This window comes from Diplotaxodon limnothrissa, linkage group LG18 (assembly GCF_057381915.1).
Source record: "Diplotaxodon limnothrissa isolate DT_005_m linkage group LG18, D_limnothrissa_male_GT1.1, whole genome shotgun sequence".
Lineage (NCBI taxonomy): Eukaryota > Metazoa > Chordata > Actinopteri > Cichliformes > Cichlidae > Diplotaxodon > Diplotaxodon limnothrissa.
This window is the reverse complement of record NC_140613.1, coordinates 10,132,142-10,151,590: the sequence shown is the minus strand read 5'-3', so window position 1 is coordinate 10,151,590 and position 19,449 is coordinate 10,132,142. Positions and strand designations below refer to the sequence as shown.

General features: G+C 42.0%; 1 protein-coding gene across 4 annotated transcripts in view; it reads right to left on the bottom strand.

Annotated features, from left to right (window-relative positions):
• Positions 1 to 801: 801 nt before the first annotated feature.
• zfyve9a (zinc finger, FYVE domain containing 9a) overlaps positions 802 to 19,449 on the bottom strand; it is a 39,822-nt gene continuing 21,174 nt past the window's right edge. For 2 of the 4 annotated variants that reach the window (XM_085378979.1, XM_085378980.1), the window contains exons 8-19: positions 16,570 to 16,699; positions 16,068 to 16,190; positions 13,904 to 14,059; positions 12,620 to 12,844; positions 10,178 to 10,260; positions 9,897 to 10,001; positions 7,658 to 7,808; positions 7,415 to 7,495; positions 7,099 to 7,261; positions 5,053 to 5,158; positions 4,413 to 4,589; positions 802 to 4,194 (exon numbers count right to left, since the gene is read on the bottom strand). In XM_085378979.1, coding sequence (XP_085235105.1) covers positions 4,033 to 4,194; positions 4,413 to 4,589; positions 5,053 to 5,158; positions 7,099 to 7,261; positions 7,415 to 7,495; positions 7,658 to 7,808; positions 9,897 to 10,001; positions 10,178 to 10,260; positions 12,620 to 12,844; positions 13,904 to 14,059; positions 16,068 to 16,190; positions 16,570 to 16,699 — 1,662 coding nt within the window. In that variant the 3' untranslated portion in view covers positions 802 to 4,032. Of the gene's footprint in view, positions 4,195 to 4,412; positions 4,590 to 4,656; positions 5,159 to 7,098; positions 7,262 to 7,414; positions 7,496 to 7,657; positions 7,809 to 9,896; positions 10,002 to 10,177; positions 10,261 to 12,619; positions 12,845 to 13,903; positions 14,060 to 16,067; positions 16,191 to 16,569; positions 16,700 to 19,449 lie in introns of those variants that run through there. The other 2 variants (XM_085378981.1, XM_085378983.1) reach the window with 2 other exon arrangements.

The following is a 19,449-nucleotide window of genomic DNA, read 5'->3' as shown; positions in this document are numbered from 1 at the left end:
AAAACGAATGCTTCCACTAGTACTGAGTGAACTAACCCTTTAAAAAATGAACCGCAGAAGAAGCCATACAAGTTTAACTGAGCCAACGACGTAAATCCCACCTCAAGCAGGTGTACCTCAGACTGTCTGCGTCATTATTATCATCATCATTATTATTATTATTATTATTATTATTACCACCATGGTCACACATTTCAGTTTCCGCTTCTTCTAATTTTCTTTTTTTAAAATCTGCGCCTAATTTTTAGTATAAAGGAAAAAAGTTCAGTTTACAGTAACACTGATCAAAATACTGAAGCTGGGTCCACGCAGGAAGCGATGTCACTCATCACGCGTAGCCTTGAAGCTAAAAGGTTCGTCGCTAGTGGACTTTCTAGACCCTGGTTGCCTAGGTAACCCTCTAACGCATTTACCGCACTGTGATATGTCAATTAACGGTATCTTGTGCTCTTATTGGCCGAAATTGATTGAAGTTGAGTAAAGCTCATCTCGGGATACGCCCACTTTGCCCTCACCAACCGTTATGTCGCCTGTCATCGCTTCCTGTGTGGAAGCCATTAAAATGTTTTAGTTTTTACCATATAGATGTTCACACAGATCATGTGTTTCTAAAATGCTTCATAATTAACAGAATCAGTTCTTTGATTTTTGACTGAATCTGCTGATCCTGCTCTAAAACGAACCAATAAAAAAATTCCTGTTTTAAATGTGTACTGTCAAGTTTTTTCAAACATAAAAAAAAAAAAAACAAATACTCGTCTCAATTTTCTATAAGTTTTTATTTTACATATACTACAGTATTTTTGACAAAGGAGGGGGAAAGATGAACAGGCTTTTTGGCTTTTCAAACTGATTTATTAAAAAATAATAATAAAGAACTGAACAAGTTCATATTTTTGTGGAGAATTTTCTGACTGTTGAAATGCAAAGTTGACTCGCTCCAGTCGCCTTTTCCGGCTCATTTCTGTTTGCATGCAGTGTTATAGGTTTAAACAGTAACATCTTACAACTGAATACAAAACAAATGCTACTTTTTCAAACAAATTGCACCTTTTTTTCTTCTTTTTTTGGATTTCGGGCATATTGCACACTTCAGATAATGCAAAAAGGAAAAAAAGAATTAAACAGTAACAAAAGAGCGAGTCAGAAAAATAGATCCTCGTGCCCCCCTTTTCATTATGCTAATTTATTTAATTTTTTTAAAGAAACACAGTGATTGACCCACACTGCTTCTGGTATGATCACAGTAAAATAACCCAGAAGTGGTGAACTTTGACCTTTTTTTTTTCCTTTTAAACTAAACGTTACTTTGCTACAGTAGCTCCTAAAAGATTCTGATTAATAAATGAATGCAGAGCGGCTACAGGTCAGATTTAAACTTCAAGCGTCGGCTCTTCTGCAGATTTTCCTCTGATTGTCTGATTCTCACTCGAGATTGTTTTACATCAGCACAATTAACGATGGAGAAATTAGCATAATGCAGAATGGTTACTGTACAGAGCTTTTTAAACACAGCAGGGTGGGTTGTTTTTTTTTTTTTTTCGTTTTTGTGATCAGTCTCGTCAGAAACAAGAGCACATTTTACAGATTTAAACAGAAACATGAGGAATACATTCTTAGACTTCTTGTCCAGGTCCATGTTGTTGAAGGAGAGCAGAGTCCAGATCAGGCGGTGAACCTCCAACGTGCCTGATTTTAGAAAACACCTCAGAGGTTCAGGGTGTTTAGAGAAGTCTTGACTTCGAGGTTTGGAAGGATGCAGACAACTTGAGATGAGATACATTCAGCTTCGGGTCATTTAAGTCTCGACAAATACTGACCTCTTACTTCCAGGACACCCTGATGCTCACTTTAAACTCTCCTGTAAATGGCTTAAATCCAGTGCACTGCATCTGCAAGTTAATACAGTTTATTTATATATAATAATATTATATTTATCAGTTATTCTCGTTATGATTAAAAAGACAAAAATGAGGTGAAGATTTTTTTCGACCTCTGCTGAACCAACACTGAATGACTGATGAGATTAAAACCTGACTCTCCCCCCCTTCGCACATTTATGTACAGATTGATTATCGATAAAGCATCAGAACCTTTATTTAAATCAGCTGTCTGAACGATAATACTGGGATCTCTGGAGGCTACAGATGTTTCAGGTGTGATCAAGGAGAAATCGTCCTGCCTACAAAAGTATGTACAACGAGTGAAGTAAAGCATCTGGTGACTGATGAGTAAAGCTTAAGTGAATCTGAAATGGTTTTCATTTTCCTTTTCTCCCTTGATGAAACACTACTGCAGGCACTGAGCACCACGGTGCAAAAAAAAAAAAAAAAAAAAAAAAAAAGGGAAAGTAATCACCACCTCCTTCCACGATGATTAGTACTGTTTTGAAACAGAAATAGTCCAAACTTTTCAGTAACGGATATGACTCTCCCTTGCACCAGCATCCGTGCTACACAGAGGCAGGTTTTACCCAGAATTCAATGCTTCAGGACCTCCGGCTGCCACAGTGATGTGCGATCAGGAAGCAGGAGGTCAGTCCCAATACCCACACTTAAGGAGCATCCGAGCAGGAGCCATGAATGTAGTTTCCATTGCTGTGCAGGTGCATTTTTTGTAATGGCCACTAGGGGGCGAGTCCTGTGGCTGTAACAAATAAAAAAAACTTGCTTGGCTCTTGGCTCATTCTTCGTGACCTCAGCAAACACCTTCCTGGTGACTTTTTGTGCTCAATCACCAGTGTCATGTCATGCATCGCAATGTGATTCACATATGATGACCAGCTCATAACTAGCAGATTTTAATAAAATAGTGTTAAGTCTAACGGGTCAAAACATATCTGCAGGTTAGATTATAAGATGGAACCGCTGTTGTAGTTTATTTGATTTCTTTTGTGTTTAGAGACCAAAATTAACTATTTGGCCCCAACTGATATTTTGAGCTCTGGAGTGCTGCTTTATGTACCAAAGGGCAGAATTGCAGCAGGTTTAACCAAAACTTGTGGCTCTTTCAATTGGTATTAAAGGCTGTATTATCCTCCATTCTCTCATAGCATTTGATTGATTGAAGGCTGTGTGTCACTGCAGGAGAGGTCCTATCTGTCACAGTTCTGCTCGTAATTTAGTCACTACTTCTGGTTGATTCGTTTGTATTTGTGCAGCCATGGCCGTTTCAGCTTTACTCTCACAGTGTTAAGGCGACCTTTAGGGAATAATCTGCCTCTTTGTCAAAATGCACGAGAGCTCAGGGTGTCCTGACCTGTGAGGACGGCTGCCATTACAAAGACGTCACTGATCACTACGGGTTTGTGTCTGGTAGAAAGGAGAGAGTGCTTTCTCCTTAAAAACTCTGCAGCTCTGCAGATTGTTAATTCTACAGCTCCTCTGATAATAGACAGAATAATTCATCATCCTATTCACACACACACCCTGGTTTTACTCATTTCATAATTCACTCATTTGTCTAAAACCATGAAGCTAAAGCTGCATTTAAGAGAAAAGTTGAGAGGCTTAATAAATCCCACAATTCATCACACTCAGCTTTTAGGTTCACAGACACGATTCTAATGGCACTGGTTTACTAATTTATAACAAGGCTAAACACCCTGTGACCCTTTCATTGTAATAAACACTCTTCTTACTTAAACTCCGAATGAGATAAGAAAATTTTACTTAGTGCCTTCATCCCTTCCTGGATGCGTTCGCTATCTGAGGACAAACTGCACAATATCGGCCGCCTGACGCTCGTTGCGTGGCAGCTTCTCAGAGGCAGCAAAAGTGTGGGTATCAGGACGGACACAGTGTGATCTGTGGAGACATCCTGACTGAGGTGACAGGTGATCCTATTCAGAGCTTCCTCAGACCGTGGGTGGATGCATAGGTTTGGCTTGAGGAATGCTACCCTGCCGGGCACGGCACAGTTTTCGGGCTCTTTTGAAGTGCAAACGGCCGAAGGGAGATGATGTCAGAAAAAAAGAAGAAGAAGAAGTTTGGAGGTGAGAAGGGGTGCAGGTTGGTGGGATGTCTGAAGTTCCTAAGAGATGATCTCCAGGATGTAGAAGATCAGCTCCATGACCACCGGGCCCTCGCTCAGTTGACACGCCCCGCCGTGAATGACGGGGATCAGAGCGCTGTCCAGGTCGCTCAGGTACTGAGGCAGGAGAGGCTGGCCGTTGCTTCCGACCAGATAACCCACCTGCGGAGAATGAAAGGGTGAAGTCATACCAAAGATCTAGTGTAAACTGGCACATCGGGCAGATTTCTGATGGTTTTCTGCAGATTTATGAAGAGTTTGAAAAATAATGTGGACTGTGGCAGGGTTCAGCCTTGGAAGGATTCGTTCCGTTGTTGATGCAAAGGTCCGTTTACACATCAGGGTCTACATCTATAAAACAAACCTTCTCAGAGTCCTACCTGGTCAGAGTCCAGAGTGACCCTCAGTCCCAGTTTGGCCATGCCGTCCTCCTTCAGCAGCTTCAGGTGTGGACACAGAGCCATACAGAACGCTCTCGCCACGTTCTCCGTGAGGCGGCTGTGGTCGGCCGGGTCGCTCAGAACACTGGTTTGGTCTTCGCTCTGGAGGAAGAACACCTGAGAGCAGCACAGAAAAACAACTTTATAATAAGACCTGCAGACTTGAAAACAGATACATATATTTTTTGGGGTTGTTTGTAATATGTGATAATGAGGAGATTGGGTTAGAACAGCAGAGGAAGGTGACTAAGACTTTTTGAGATAAACTGACCTCTTTTTTTTCTCCAACCTCCTGAGCACAAAAACAGGGTCTTAAAGCTGCACTCAACTTTTTCTCTAAATAAAACAATCTTTGAACTTGTATTAACACAATATGTTAAATCCTCTCATCTTCCTACTGTATATGAGGAGAAATTATCATGGCGTGCTGGCGTGTGTCATCAGAGTTTACTTTAGCCTGAGTTAATGGAGCTGCAGCCTCGCGGGATGAAGGTTAAAACAGTTTAAGCTGTCTGTCCTGAGAGGCTTCAGTGGTGGCCTGATTTCCTCACTGGCGCTCGGTAAAATGAGCAGACTGTACCTCGGTCCAGCGGATGACTTTGCCGTTTGCTCTGAACTCGGAGCCGTGGAAGATCTTGACACTGGGTATGGACTCCATGGACTTCCCGTCGATTGGGCTGATGACGCTGAACAAACACACAAAAGACAACTTACAAATGAAGCGCGCAAGTAAGCAAAAGCTGATTCTTTGTGGGAGACCCAAATAAACCGCTTCTGCAGCATCTGAGCCCTTTGCCCTTGAGCAAAGCGCTGACCTGCCAGCTGCTCGGCTGGAGCAGCAAAAGCACCAACATCAAAGCATCAAGTAGAGGCCGAAGCCAGCTCATTTTTTTGCTGGTTGTTTTTGATTTTTAAAATTGCAGGGTTTTTTGCCCTCTGTGTGAGCAAACACCAGTTTGTTTTTTAACGGTTCCTGGGCAAATGCTAAACGAGACCTCGCTGCCTTGCATCATTAAGTTATTCCACTGTGTGGACGCCTTTAAAGGTCATGCTGCTCTAAACGCTCCATTTAAGGCCGTTTTTCCTCAGTTGGTACTGAGGTGCCTTGAACTTTGAACCCTGGTTGGGCTCCTTCTGTGTGGAGTTTGCACTGGTTCCTTCTGGGTATTCCAGCTTAGGCTGTGCGATATGACCAAAATCTCATATCCCGATATAAGAATTCTATCATCCCGATAACGATATAAATCACAAAAATGTAACATTTTCTGTAAATTCTGTGAATCTCAGGCAGCTCGACTTGCGGGAAGTGTTTCCAGCTGCGCGTCATGTAGCTGGAGTCGAGTGTTTTAACCGATGTATGAAACGATACATTTTTAGACATAAGTTGTAACGGCCGCCGTTTTCTTTGTGAGTATTTATTACACGGCGTGCTGCGGGGAAAAGCCTGTTCTAATGTTTGAGTCTAAGGTTTATTTTTTAGCACCTAACAGCTCTTTTTTTACTTCTCATCCGTAAATAATCTGCTCTTTCACGTGATTCAGTTTATTTTGAAAAGTCTCAACAGGATCTTGAGCTTTATTGTGAAAGGTTTGTGTGGAACATAAACAAGCGGACACGCGATGCTGTTACCGTTGTTGTTGCTAAGGACAACGCATAAAAACAGGCGCTTGTCTGTCTGTAGTGTGGTTACATTAAATATAAGAGAAAGAGAGAACTTTAAGAAATTAATATAGCCACTACAGTGACCATCAAAACGATGAAAAAAATATTGCCGTAAACAGTTTATTTTGCGACACCACGAAACAAACGATAGCTTAAAATGAAACGATAGACGTTTTTATATCGTCATCCGATATATATCGTTATATCGAACAGCCCTATTCCAGCTTCCTCTCACAGTCCAAAGAAACACATGTTAGGTTATCTGTTAACTGTAAACGGCCCTGAGTGAAAGGCTTTAACTGTATAAAATTAAGTGTCGAACGAATGTGTAGTTAAATGGTCATCTTAGCCATACAGCCCACCTGCTGCTCAGATCATCTGTTTGTGAGGGGCAGCCAATCAGAAAAAAAAAAAAGCTGTCTTAGAGGGAGATAAGCTAAAACAGCTCGTTTCAGTCACTGGATCAATGCTGGATCAGGTGACCCTGAACTATTCCTTAATTATGCAGCAATAGGCTTCTGGTGGCTGTTCTATTTTATGAATAAACATGAAAGAAAAGAGCGCAATATACACTGTAGACCAACTCAGATTGTGTGACAGTGGCTGAGGGTTAAAACAGCTTCTGTGCAGTGAAAATATCCTCTTAATGAAGTCATATCGTATCTGGTGACAGGCCTGAATTAGACTGAACAGTGAAGAGTCGCTTTTAAATGAGCAGATTTTATCATCCTGCTCTAAAATTGATTGCAGCGGTCCGGATCTCACAGCCGTGTCAGACTGCATCATTCCACCCTGCTAAGATTCTCCCTCACAGGGCTTCCCCCGGCGTGCATAATGACTTTTTATAGCAAAGTAGTAAATGCAGCGCCCGGGAAGCTATCAGTTGAATTGTCCGTGACATAAATGCATCTCTTCCAGCTCCCCTTCCCCTCCTGACTTCCCTCCCCCCTCCACCCCATCTCACCCTTTGTTGAAATTGTGATCATCCTCCGTCCACTGGATGTGGACGACCTCCTGGTTCTCCTCCTGGTCAGCTTTACCGCACGTGATGGTGAAGTCTTTCATGTCCCTCAGGGCTTGACGTAGAGAGTCCATCGTCTCAGCTGTGATCTGAATCATGACGCCATCTATAGGAGGAAAAAAGCTGCTCAGTTGCTTTACTCAGTACTGAGGATCATGATTATTTACTTTATTTATTTATTTTAACTTTAGTGACAATTCTTTTGACTAATTTCAACATTTCTGCAGCCAACGTGTAGCTTTGCTGACGCTGTTCTCACCTTCCACGATGCTGGTCTTGGCTAAGAAGCCAGACGAGGCTTTCAAAGCACCACTGAACACAAAGAAGCAGGCTCCAGTAACTGAAACAAACAAAGAGATAAAGTAAGAGGCTGAGCTACTTTCAGGCAAACAGATGAGACAAACAGTCAGGGGGAGGATATTCAGGCATCGCAGCCTTCCAGACGAGCCGCAGATAAAGGAGGTTTCAAGTGTGACGGTCGAGCCGGTTTCTGAGTCGGCACCTTTGCGCGGCTGGTGATGGATGCTGATGGCCTGCGTCTGATAGTTCCCGTCATCGTTCTGGACGCACACCAAGTGGGAGTCGGCCCGGTCGTTGAAACACGCCCCCATGGCCAGCACGTGTTCGTTGGACTTGTTCATGGCCTTCATCAGCTGCAAGGACAAATAATATGCATGACTAATTAAGTAGCCCTTTGTGCGTGCGTGGAGCAGAGAGGCTGCCTGGTTAAGCCTAATTGCAGTGGGCTTGTGGGTAAAGTCCTCAGTTTAAACGGGACGGCGCTGACAGACTGTGGGAAAAGGACACGTCACGGGTGGATATCAACAGCCGAAAGATCTCCCATATTAATTCTGCTAACTCTCCTGCCTCTGCCTCTCTTTGAAGCCATCCTTTGAAAATGTAGAAATAAAACTGAAAATCTGGAGGGTTTTAACCACTCGCTGCACTAAAAAAGCTCGACTGCAAGCTGTTGAGCAATAGTGCCCGCTCCACATTACTGGGTTCCCATCTGTTACCGCATCGACAGCCAAACGCTACAACCGGCACCGCACTCTCCGCCGCGGATTTATTTCTCACCCAAACGCGTATCACTTCTTCTGGTACGCCGTTCATTCACACCCTCGAGGCAGCAGCGTTATAACACGTGGGCAGCCCACACCTCATGTTCAGCTGCAGGGACTCCAGAGAGTTTGTCACGCAGCACCTACACACAGTCAGCCTCATTCACTGATGTCATTAGTCTGATGGAGGGAGTCTGCATGTTGGAAGATTGAAAAACGATGCCTGATCCTGAAAATAATGCTTAAATATGAATTATATAAGAGGAAAATCTGCTTTCCTTCATTTTCTGGAATTTGTTTTTAATGTTTAATGCGAGGATTTTACTTTCTATTCATTTTATAAAGACAAACACTCAAAAAACAGAGATCCATCACAGAGGTGGGGTGCAAGCCAGAGTTATAACATTCTTTTATAATTTCTGTAATTTTATTTCATTTTGTAATTCTTATTTAATTTCTGTTTATTTTAATTTCATTCAGCTTCCTAAGTAGGTTTTGCTTGTTTAAGTTTGGATTGTATTACTTTCACCACCAACTTTAGTCTTTTTATTCATTATAATTTGGATGGTGTTTATCAGGATATAGCGAGTTCAGAACAGGTGAACAAATCCCAGTTTTAAATAAAAACACGTGCACTAAATCTTTCATGCTGATTAAAGAAATGTGACCACACTGAGAAAGACTGAAACTAAAGACTCCATATAACAAATGTATACAGGCAGCTGTGAGTCCATCTGACTGACTGTCAGAGATTACACAAAAACTACGCAACCAAAGTTTATGCAACTTAGAGGCAGTGAATGTTTCCAATAAAATCTCAGGACATGTCCTGAATATAATGTTGATTTCTAGCTGTGGTAAATCAAACATCAATCATAGGTGGACCAAAGAATTATGACCAAGGCGACTACAGGTATGAGACCTTTGAAATGTGACTTTCAATGTAATTAAACACCAGGCTTGTGATTCGCTCAGTTCTAAATGAATAGCGTTAAAACGTTTATATTATTAAGAAGAAAGTATCCCAAGTAAGAAAAATACCCAAACAACGTCCCCTGTTCCTGAGTTTGAAGCACTGCTGAAACACAGCAAAGGTTTCAGGTCATTAACTTTAAATGTATAGATGTAATTTTTACACCATTAATCTTCTCACATGCAGAGACTAACACGCTGGATGGCCAGAGGAACCTTTTTCTCGTTTATCACCTTTAGGGTTTCTCTCTATGAAAGTTTGTTTCTGCCAGTAAATAAATAAATAAATAAATAAATAAATAAATAAATAGCAGGTCAAAATTTCACGTTATTTTCTTAACTTTTTAGCTTTTTTCAGAGATTTGAGGTAGTAATGTAAAATTTTGAGATAATAACCTGGAATTTTAGCTTATGAATTGCATTTCTTTTTCTGCTGGCAGAAACAAGCTTCCATATTCCTCAGTGTATTCTAACTGTGAAGTTAGCTAATGCATCTCACCAGCCTGCTGTTAACGGTGATGGTTTTTAAATGTATGCATGCACCATGTAAAAGGGACAGACAGAGATTTGGTGAAGAAGAGCATTGTGGTTGCATTGCATGATTGAAGTGTGTAGAATGAGTGAAAAAGCAGCACTATGAAGTGGAAATCTTTATCATTTTCTCTATCATTATTGTGTGAAAATAAATACAACTGGATGGGCGCTCACCTCATTGTAGCGATTGCTGGGGATCTTGATGCTCGTCTTCCTCACCTCCATGTCCACAACCAGACCTTTGACCACCGGCAGCGTGTACTGGTAGTTACGGAAGTCCTGGGACAGTGAAAAAGAAAAAAAACAAAACATAAATGAACTGAAATGAACATCATAACAAACAAATCACTTGAATGGTTACATTCCTGTTTACATACCCAGCATATAGCGGGGGGCTCTTTAACCTTTAAAATAATTAAAAAGTGAGCTCAGGAAGAGAAAAACAAAGCACTTACCGCCAGCAGGTTCATGATGGTGTGACCGGTCTCTCCAAAGAGCGGTTTTCTGAAGCGAACGCTGAACAGCGGGCACGGATAAACTGCAGAACACAATGATTACTGGTGATTACAGGAGAATCTTCCTCTTCCACAAATTTGGTTTCATGGATTTATATTTTTTGCTATTTTCAAAACAATTTCACAGCTGATTTCATTACACAATCCCCTAAAAAGTGAAAGAACTCAGAGGAGACAGAAGACAGAAATCCCTCTGGAGTTGTGTCAGAAATCTTGTGCAAAAAGCTGCCAAATCAAACACGTGGCTCCCCTGCTGTGACGACTCCTTATGAATTAGCAAGCAGCAGAAAATAGCGGCTTCTTTATTTCATTAGTGCTCCGGGGCTTTGTGGTCTGTAGGTTTTTTCCAGGTATTTCAATGTTACACAACTTCTTTTTTTCCTCCTCTTCATCCATAAATGCAAATGAGCAGAACAAGAGACCCCACGCATCACACACAGTGAACTCCTAATCCACAAGTGAAAAAATAAATAAATAAAAAATACAGCAGCTGCTTTTTTCCTTCAGCAACTAAAGCTTCTTAGATGACTATTTTTAGCCTTATCACTGCAAACAGCCGGGGAAAAAGAGATCTCAGTATAAACTCTCATTAGCAAAGAAAGAAATAAAGCTCAGCCTCAATCTGCACTTCGTGCTGACGAGTCTCTCGGCCTTCTGCTGGTCAGCGCCGGAGGTAAGAGGTGAGAGCGTGGAGAAGAGCGCCGTTTGTGTGGTGGGCTGATTTCATGGCTGCGCAACTGTTTTGTGTTTAAGAGCTTCGACTGTGTGCGGCTTTGTTAATGTATTCTATCCGTGTTCGCTGGATGCAGACAAGGCGCTTCACAGAGCCGAGCGGGCGGTGCTCGGCACTGGCAGGTCTGGCTGTGAGAGAAGAAGATTTGGTGAAAGCAGCGTCGCCGTTAAATCCCTCCTTCATGTGGGAAGCCATGATATGAAGTCAGCTGACATACTAAGTTCTCTAGATCTTAATATTTTACCATAAAGACCCAACAGACCATTACAGGATACTCACACACTTAACGTTCCCAGGGACCTCAGTGCTGTCTAAGCTTGAAATAGGAGCAACGTTTTTTGGAGTAACCTCAGCTCATTTTAACTCAATCCTACAAACATGTGCTGCGTCTCCACTTCACTTCAGTCCACAATTCAAATTTCTGAAGCCTCTACCTCCTAAAACAGACTCCTTCCTTCCCACCATAGCCAAGTTCTGCTCTTACAGGGATCATCTTTCTCTCTAATATTACCTTATTACATAAAGCACCTTGAGGTGACTGTGGTTGTGAAGTACAGCAAAAGAAACAAACATAACTGAAGTGATGTACCCAGCAACACTACAAAATGACAAAATGTGCAGAAATGTTTGTTAAACAGGAAGTAATATGAGCAATTCACTTTTCCCTGGCAACCGGGTGTTGTATGTGTGGATAACGCCGATTGAGAAACTCCAATAGGGAAACAGGTGTATTATTAAGAAACTAGTGAAGATGTTTGAGAGAAGTCAAGAAAAAATGTTATGCCTTGGAAAATTAAAACAATAGTGTTTTATTTGCTTTTAGTTAACAAAAAAGCATTTAAGTCACCTCAGTGATTTTAAGAGATTTATAAGTTCACAGCACATTAGCCTGTGTGACTTGGATCTAATAAAGTTCGGTAAAAAGTTTGATGTGTGTTGACTGCACGTTGATGATACCTGCTGAGTTGAAGTGCGGCTGCCATTATTCTCCTGGGATGGTTCAAGACAACAGCTGGAGAACGCATCCTTACAAACAAGCTCCTGCTGCCGAAACAGCCCAATTTTCTTCTTCTAACAAACTTTTTGTTTTGAATCTTTTGCTTCAATATATTCAGTTTGTTTTTGCATTAATTGTCAAGGTATTTGGTTGGTTAGTGACCAGATGTGGCAGCAGGGGTCATATTGTGACACAGCCCTCCTTAGTTTCTGGCTACACTTTGAGCCTCACTCACTGTGCCACACAGGACCAGTGTTTGGAGGAAAAGCCATAGATATGTCCACCGTTCTTTCACGTCAGACACCGAAGACGCCCGCACCTTTATCATATGTGCATATGAATCATCTGAGGAAGTCTGTCCACACCGTAAAGAAAAAAAAAATCTGGTAAAAATAGTGACGAACAGGTTTTGTGGTAAAACAAATGTGCACAAAGTGTAAGGGCAGATTTGTAAATCACATCCAACATCTGGGATTGTTTTGTCTGTGCTTTTAAACTGCTCAGCTTCATTTTCTTTGCATATCAAACTAAATGGGAACTTCAGCTCTTTAGCAACATGTCTGAGTGCCATTAAAGCAACATAATCACATCATTATTACTTCTTAATCACCGTGACGGCACAGTACGGAGCCTCGTATTCTTCTCAACTCACATCGGTACTCTGCTCCCAGCCGCAGCATGAGGCGGATGGGGAAGACCTTGGCCCAGGGCGTCTCCCATTTCTGGATGAGGATCCCGAAGAGGTAGGGCGGGTTGGGCAGGAGCAGGTCCTGCAACGACTGGAAGGAAGGGCTGATGTAAAGGAAGCCGCCATGCTCCTTGCTGCCCAGGAAGCTCTGCGTGAAGAACGAGTGACTCAGGTGGCTCAGCACGTTACCTTAAAAGAAGCAGAAGAAAAATAAGGGGAATGAGAGTGGTTAGTGATATAAGAGATGGAAGGAGGTGGAAGAGGAGGGGTTGATTGAATTAGAGAGGAAAAGCACAGCAGGGAGGAAAGAGAAAATAGAGGAGTAATGCAAGAGGCATTTGGGAGCAATGTAATAAAAAGCAGGGAATGCAAAAAGCAGGAAATTGAAAAAGAGGAAGAGGAAGAAAAAAATAAAGTAAGAAAATGAGCACAAATGAGAAGCTAAGAAGGGAAGAGCTTTGGTCCTGAGAAGAGGAGACAGATATGAAAGGCTCAGGGATTACTCAGTGTGGCTAAGCAGCCTTGTTTAGTCTGCATTAAGTTCTACACCAAAGGCTCGCCTGCTCACTCTACAACTTAATTTTACCCATAAAAGGGTTCATGTCTCTAATTATCTGTGGGATAGATCCACGCCTTTAAATGGCACATAACATAATAATCCTAATGGCAGGAAAAAGCTCAGCAGTTAGGACTTGCTAAAGCCAGCACTTCTTCTCGAGGCCTGACGGACGCCGACCTAATCGAGACAGACACAAACAATATGGCTCCCATCCACAAACTTGAAACTGCTCCAGTGTGAATATGAAAAAGGAAACAGCCTTAGGGTAGCGAGCCGTCAAAGTCAGCTGATATTAGCAGTTTTTGCTTTGCAGCATACGGAGGTTAAAAAAAGAAAAGAAAAAACGAACTGCAAAGCGGTGGCGAGGAGTCACGCCTGGAGGGGCGCAACCTGACAGCAGGACGCTAATGTTTGGACCATTTTTCATGAACCAGACACAGCAGTGTTGGACGGTAACCCAAATTCCAAATTGAGCTCGACTGGGCGCACCTGTGGTCTCTATGAAGCAAAAAGTAGAGCTCAGACATTTTCCTCTTGTGCACTACATTTAGAGTTTGCTCATTTTTAACAGGGCAGGCCCCCAACTGAGACACCCCACCTGTGGACTCTAGACAGAACCGCTAATGAGTGGCTCCACGGTGCAGGTGGAAATGAGAGCATCCTGGTGGAGCTGCCGATGTTGTTCTTACCACTGAGGGCCTCCTGGTAGAGCTGCACAAAGTGGGTGAAGATGTCTTTGGGGATGGTCTTCTCATCTGGCAGACACTGGAGGAGAATGACGACCTCGGCCTGGCCGACGGCATGCATCCCTTTAGTCGTCACGTACCAGCACTTCCTGTTTACGTCTGTGGGGTTAGAGGGAAAACGTGTCAGGGCACAGTTACATTAGAGGCCCCTTTACGGAAGTGATCTAACATGTTTTATATGAATAATAATCCATTTAAAATAAAAAAATAAAAAAAAATAAATAAATAAAAATCAGAAGAACCACCATATACAGGCCGAACAACATATTCATAACACGTTTTACAAACAACACAACCCTAACTTGAAAGCTGTCAGTAGGGGGCCACCACAGGTGTTGCCCCCTCCTGGTCATTTTAGAGAATGTGGTTCAGGGGGTTGGGAAGCTCATCTTGTAACCGGAACGTTACCGGTTCGATCCCCTGCTCTGTCTGTCTTAGTTGTTGTGTCCTTGGGCAAGACACTTCACCTACCGCCTACTGGTGTTGGCCAGAGGGTCCGATGACGAGATATGGCAGCCTCGCTTCTGTCAGTCTGCCCCAGGGCAGCTGTGGCTACAACTGTAGCTTGCCTCCACCAGTGTGTGAATGTAAGAGTGACTGAATAGTGGAAAAGCACTATATAAATGCAATCCATTATTATTATTATTATTATTAAGGCGCTCCTCATTGGCTTAACCCAGAAACTCTGCAATCCAGATTTTTAAAACTGTCATACATAATGCAAAGTATTGATGTATGAGACAAACGGTATGAGACAACATTTATAAATCATGATTTGTGATACACATTTATGAGTATTATTCAGTAGTATTGTGGCATTTCTTCTTATACGCCACACACTGCATTAGCGTGGCAGCTCTTTCAGGAATGTCTGAATGAATGCATAATGAACATCTGTGTAACCGAGCTGTGTGTGTGAATGACAAAAAGCTGTTACTTTAACAGATACAGTAAGTGAACCAGGCAGTACATATTCTACGTCCTAACTCCTCAGGCATTTGAGCATTGTGGGGATGAACAAAAAGTATTTGACCAGCATAATATAATCTGCAGTATGATCATTGCTTTAACAATGTAACAGATAGCTTTAAGATGGCCTTAAGATGTTTATGCATACAAGTTATTATATTAATTTTGTATTCCAGGTGCAGTTATAACTATTTTATACACATTGCATATCTGTGCTTATTTGAGTTGATGTTCAGGTTCTTTAAAGGTCTTAAGCTTCACTGACGTGACTGTTCAGGTGATACATGCTGAGGGAAAACTAGAACATAGAAGGAATTGCAATACATGCTTACAAAACACTTATATCAGGTCATTTTATATTAAGGTTTTAGTAGAGGTTCTTGGTTAAAACATTTATTTAGTAGAAGACATACACATAGTCTCAGTGAGCCTCTGGTCTAGTGAAAGGTCAGAAGTGCAACAGGTGAATTGAGAAAGAGCATTTGAGGACGAGACACAGACAGTTAAGAGGTGACACAAAGAGCATGTGAGGTCAACACATACACACACATTAGTTAGACTTATTTAGAGGAGAGATTAGTTATGTCTCGACAAGAAAGAGGAACAATTCACTTTAAGACAAGAACGGAAAGTACCAGCCATGAAAATAGAAGATGATTTTCTGGGTGAAAAGTCATTGTGGTGTTCATCTGATCTATGTATAAAATGTATCGGTGACGCATGAAGGGGCGTCAGTAAACAAACCCTGATGTTATAAAATAATTGTTTGTGCTTTAGTAAGTCGAAGATCAATTGCTGTTTCCAGTGATCTTCCCACGTGTGAATTAAAATCTTCGTTTGACTTCACCCGGCCGGACCAGTGTGGTTATTTTTCGATCACCTCTTGTACCCTTTCTCAATTTTTGAACCTTAACAGCATGTTTGAGCATGGCTACTCAGTAATTCACAAGAAAAGAAAAAAAGAGAGCTAAAATCGGCCATCATAAAAAATGTATATAGTCCAAATATGTATTTTGCCTTTTTCCCTTTTGTCATCAAAAAATTATTAATTTAGAAGTCTGACTCTACGCTCACTGCTGCTCCTCTTCTTTTAAAAAACCCCCAAAAATCCTCCCCCCAGAACAGTGCTTTAACTCACAGTTGACAAGCTTGACCATGGCGAGCAGGTTCGCGTTGAGCACGAAGACCAGTGGGTCTGGGCCTCCCTCCTCCAACTGTTGCATGAGGACGATCTCCGACGGCCTCTCCTCCACTGCGTAATCTGCAGGTGGTCGGAGCGGAGTAGAAGAAGAAACAGGTAGCGGGAGGAGTCAAGGCAAAGTTAAGATAAATGAGAGGAACGGAGAATGAGAGACGGTGATGTCAGAATGAGAGTCAAGAGAGAGGAGGAGAGGGTTGAAGATGGTAAAATGAGTACAAAATCAAATTAGGAAGCAGCTAAAAACTCTCCCAAGCAATCGCTTATAACCACAGCATTACCGTGTTCAAACCCACCCTCCCGCCCCCTCTTAGCAATGAGTGGTCGAAACATGAGCGGTGACGGTATAAGCACGAGAGAAACAACATTTAAGAAAAGCACAAAAACGGCAGCTGACGGAGCAATGAGGAGGCAGCAGAACGGTGGGGATGAGGGCAAGCACCTGTGATGTGGCCTCCCGTACCTCCTTTGACTCCGGTGGAGATGAGGATGGGAGGGAGCCCGTCCTCCGGGATCAGGCTGAGAGAGCTGCCCACGGGGCTGCCCACCGGGGCAACAGGGGTATGGGCTGCCTGAGGGTGGAGAGAAGAGGTGGGGGGGTGTGGAGTTAGATGTACTGAAGGTTATAACACACAGTGAGATGTAATAATACAGACAATACTCAGGAACTATGGCTGAGATTGGCAGAACAGGTTCAACAAGCATTAAGTGTAACTATATATTAATAACAGAGCACGTTGGATTTAAATATCAGCAGTGCTCTTTAAAATAATCCAAGAAGAAGAAAAATACTTGAAACAATACAAAACTGACATTTCAGCCATTTGGTCCCTTATATCCTTAAAGCTGCAATGATCAATATTAGCAGGTGGAGAGCATGAGTCACACAGCTTCGACAGCATCTCATAACTTCACCATCTAGTTCACTAAGACTGTTACTCCACAGCAGTGTGACTGTGCTGTAAAAGCAGAGTGGAGTACTCAGCAGCTGAAAGCCGGTTAGAGGGTAAGGGAGTAGAAATTAGAGCCACGCTGATCAGGTGGGCAGAAAACAACTCCACAAAAATACTAATTGTTGCTCCGCTGGATGTGTAGACGGGCGACTGCTTATGAACTCATTCACTTCTCTTTAAACTTTACCTTGGATATTTTTGCCAATGTGATTTTACATTTATTGAACTGTTCAGTAATGATCCAAAACAATTTAGCCTGAGAGATTTAAAAGGCATCTATTATGATTAATCCCTGTGAGCTGAAGCCAGCCACACACCACTCTGTCTGTTTACTGAGGGGCAGCCAATCAGAAGAAACCTGTTTGCAGCCTGGAACAAAAAATAAATAAACATGTTTTGTTTGGTGTGGACATTTCATTACAATTGTATGTGTGTGATGGTGTTTTTTTCCCCCCACTTTACTTATTTGTTTGACTTTTCTAAGGCTTCAAGTTGGAACCGTAGCTCCCTTGACTGACAGGTGCTACAGCTGACCGCTGTGTGTGCCACTGAATTAGACCAGAGTTGTGCTGCTGGTGCCTTTTGGAGAATTCTAATATTCCTGTGGCTTCCTGTTGGAATACTTTATTAGTTTGTTACTTGGCACTGCTCAGTGCCTGTACATTGCAACCCTATACTTTATGAATGCAGCTTGCTAACCGTGATTGTGAGCATTAGCTGATAACTTAGCATTCCACCTTCTTGTCCAAATATGGAAATTTTCTGTCCATAAAAAAAAATAATGTAGCAGTGGCCAAAAGACTAATGTTATCCGGTCGTAAAGTCTGACGTCACTAGCTGTGTCTGGGCCTAAACTCCGCTGCAGGTCCATATATCAAACGATCACTATGGCATTACTGAGAGTTGAAAAACTGTCTAAAGTCTTTCATCTTTAATAAAATGATCAGCGTTCTGCTCTACCACGTGTAACAATTGAGTCTAACATCCAGGCATCCATGAAAACGGAATTTATGACATTTAACGGAGTTAGCAGTTAGCAGGAAGTCAGCTCGCTAGTTTCTATCTAAATACAATATAGCATGTCCTGACTGCGGGGTTTTGGAAACAAATTAAAACGTACAGCTCTGTTATCACTTCCAACATAAATGAAGACAGAAAACTAAACAGCAGTGACGTTTGTAGGGTTACTGAAGTTGGGCTAGCTGGTATATAATGATGTGCTACGTGACCGCTAGCGACACAGCTATGTTAGCATAATATAAACAAGCTAACTTTTTTCCCACTCGATAAAAGTTACCGTGAGTGTTCTCGGTGGTCAGGAACAAATGTAATCACATGGCAGGATGCTGTAAAAGGACCAAACTTCAGCCAGGAGAACAACTGAGATAATCCATCCACAATACGAGGTTAGTCATTCATATACTGCTGCATGGGCTGGGCTGTAGTTACATCCTAAGGTTTTAAAAACTGAGCTTAAATAAATGATTAGCGGTAATAAAAGCCGAGGGAGGTCAACAGTGATCACTGACTGTTTTAGGAGCTTTTTGAGATCAAATAGAAGAAAATACATAACATTAAACATGTTAACAACACAAAAGCCATATTAAACGCAGACTACTTTAGGCCCGGAAGTAGGATTCGTCGCGTCATCACTGAACAACCGGATATCCTGGTGGCCTCTTGCATTACTCCTGGTGGTGGCTACACTCATCGTTTATTTACAGTCTACAAGATAAGGATTATTATGACCTATAAATCATGCAAAGCTACTTTACTAGATTCCAAAAATGAAATCGTCACACTGGAAAACTAACACAATAAAGTTCCTTTAAATTTTATTTAAAGACAAATATTGGGTCGACATTAGAGACCACAGCTATCTCGACATTAAGTTTCTTGAACAAGCTCAATACAAATTAATAGCATCTTATATTAATTGCTCTCGACCTTCTTTCAAAGACTTTGCGACCGGTCTGTTATAAATCTACCAAAATGTGATTACTTATGCAGCTTGAGTCATTTTGTCAGATTTGATAAAGCTCCTCCACAGCGGCAGAGGACATCGTCTAACTTGTTTCACTGGCTCCATCGTACTCTTCCCTGTGATAAGTAAAATTAAAAACTGATTGAGGGTCTTTTTCTTCTGGCCTGAACCAAAGCCTCTCTCACTCTGCCCTTTTTAGGTTAGTCGCTTTTATTTGAGAAGCAAACCATGAAAACAGTCATGAATGCACAGCAGATGCCTTTCGTGTGCTCCGGTCAAACTAAAGGGCTCGTCTTCTCTGGTGAAGAATTTCTGGCATCAAATTCACCAAGACTTGAATTCTCACATTGACTTTCACATGTTAAAGTCTGGTTTTAAGCTCACG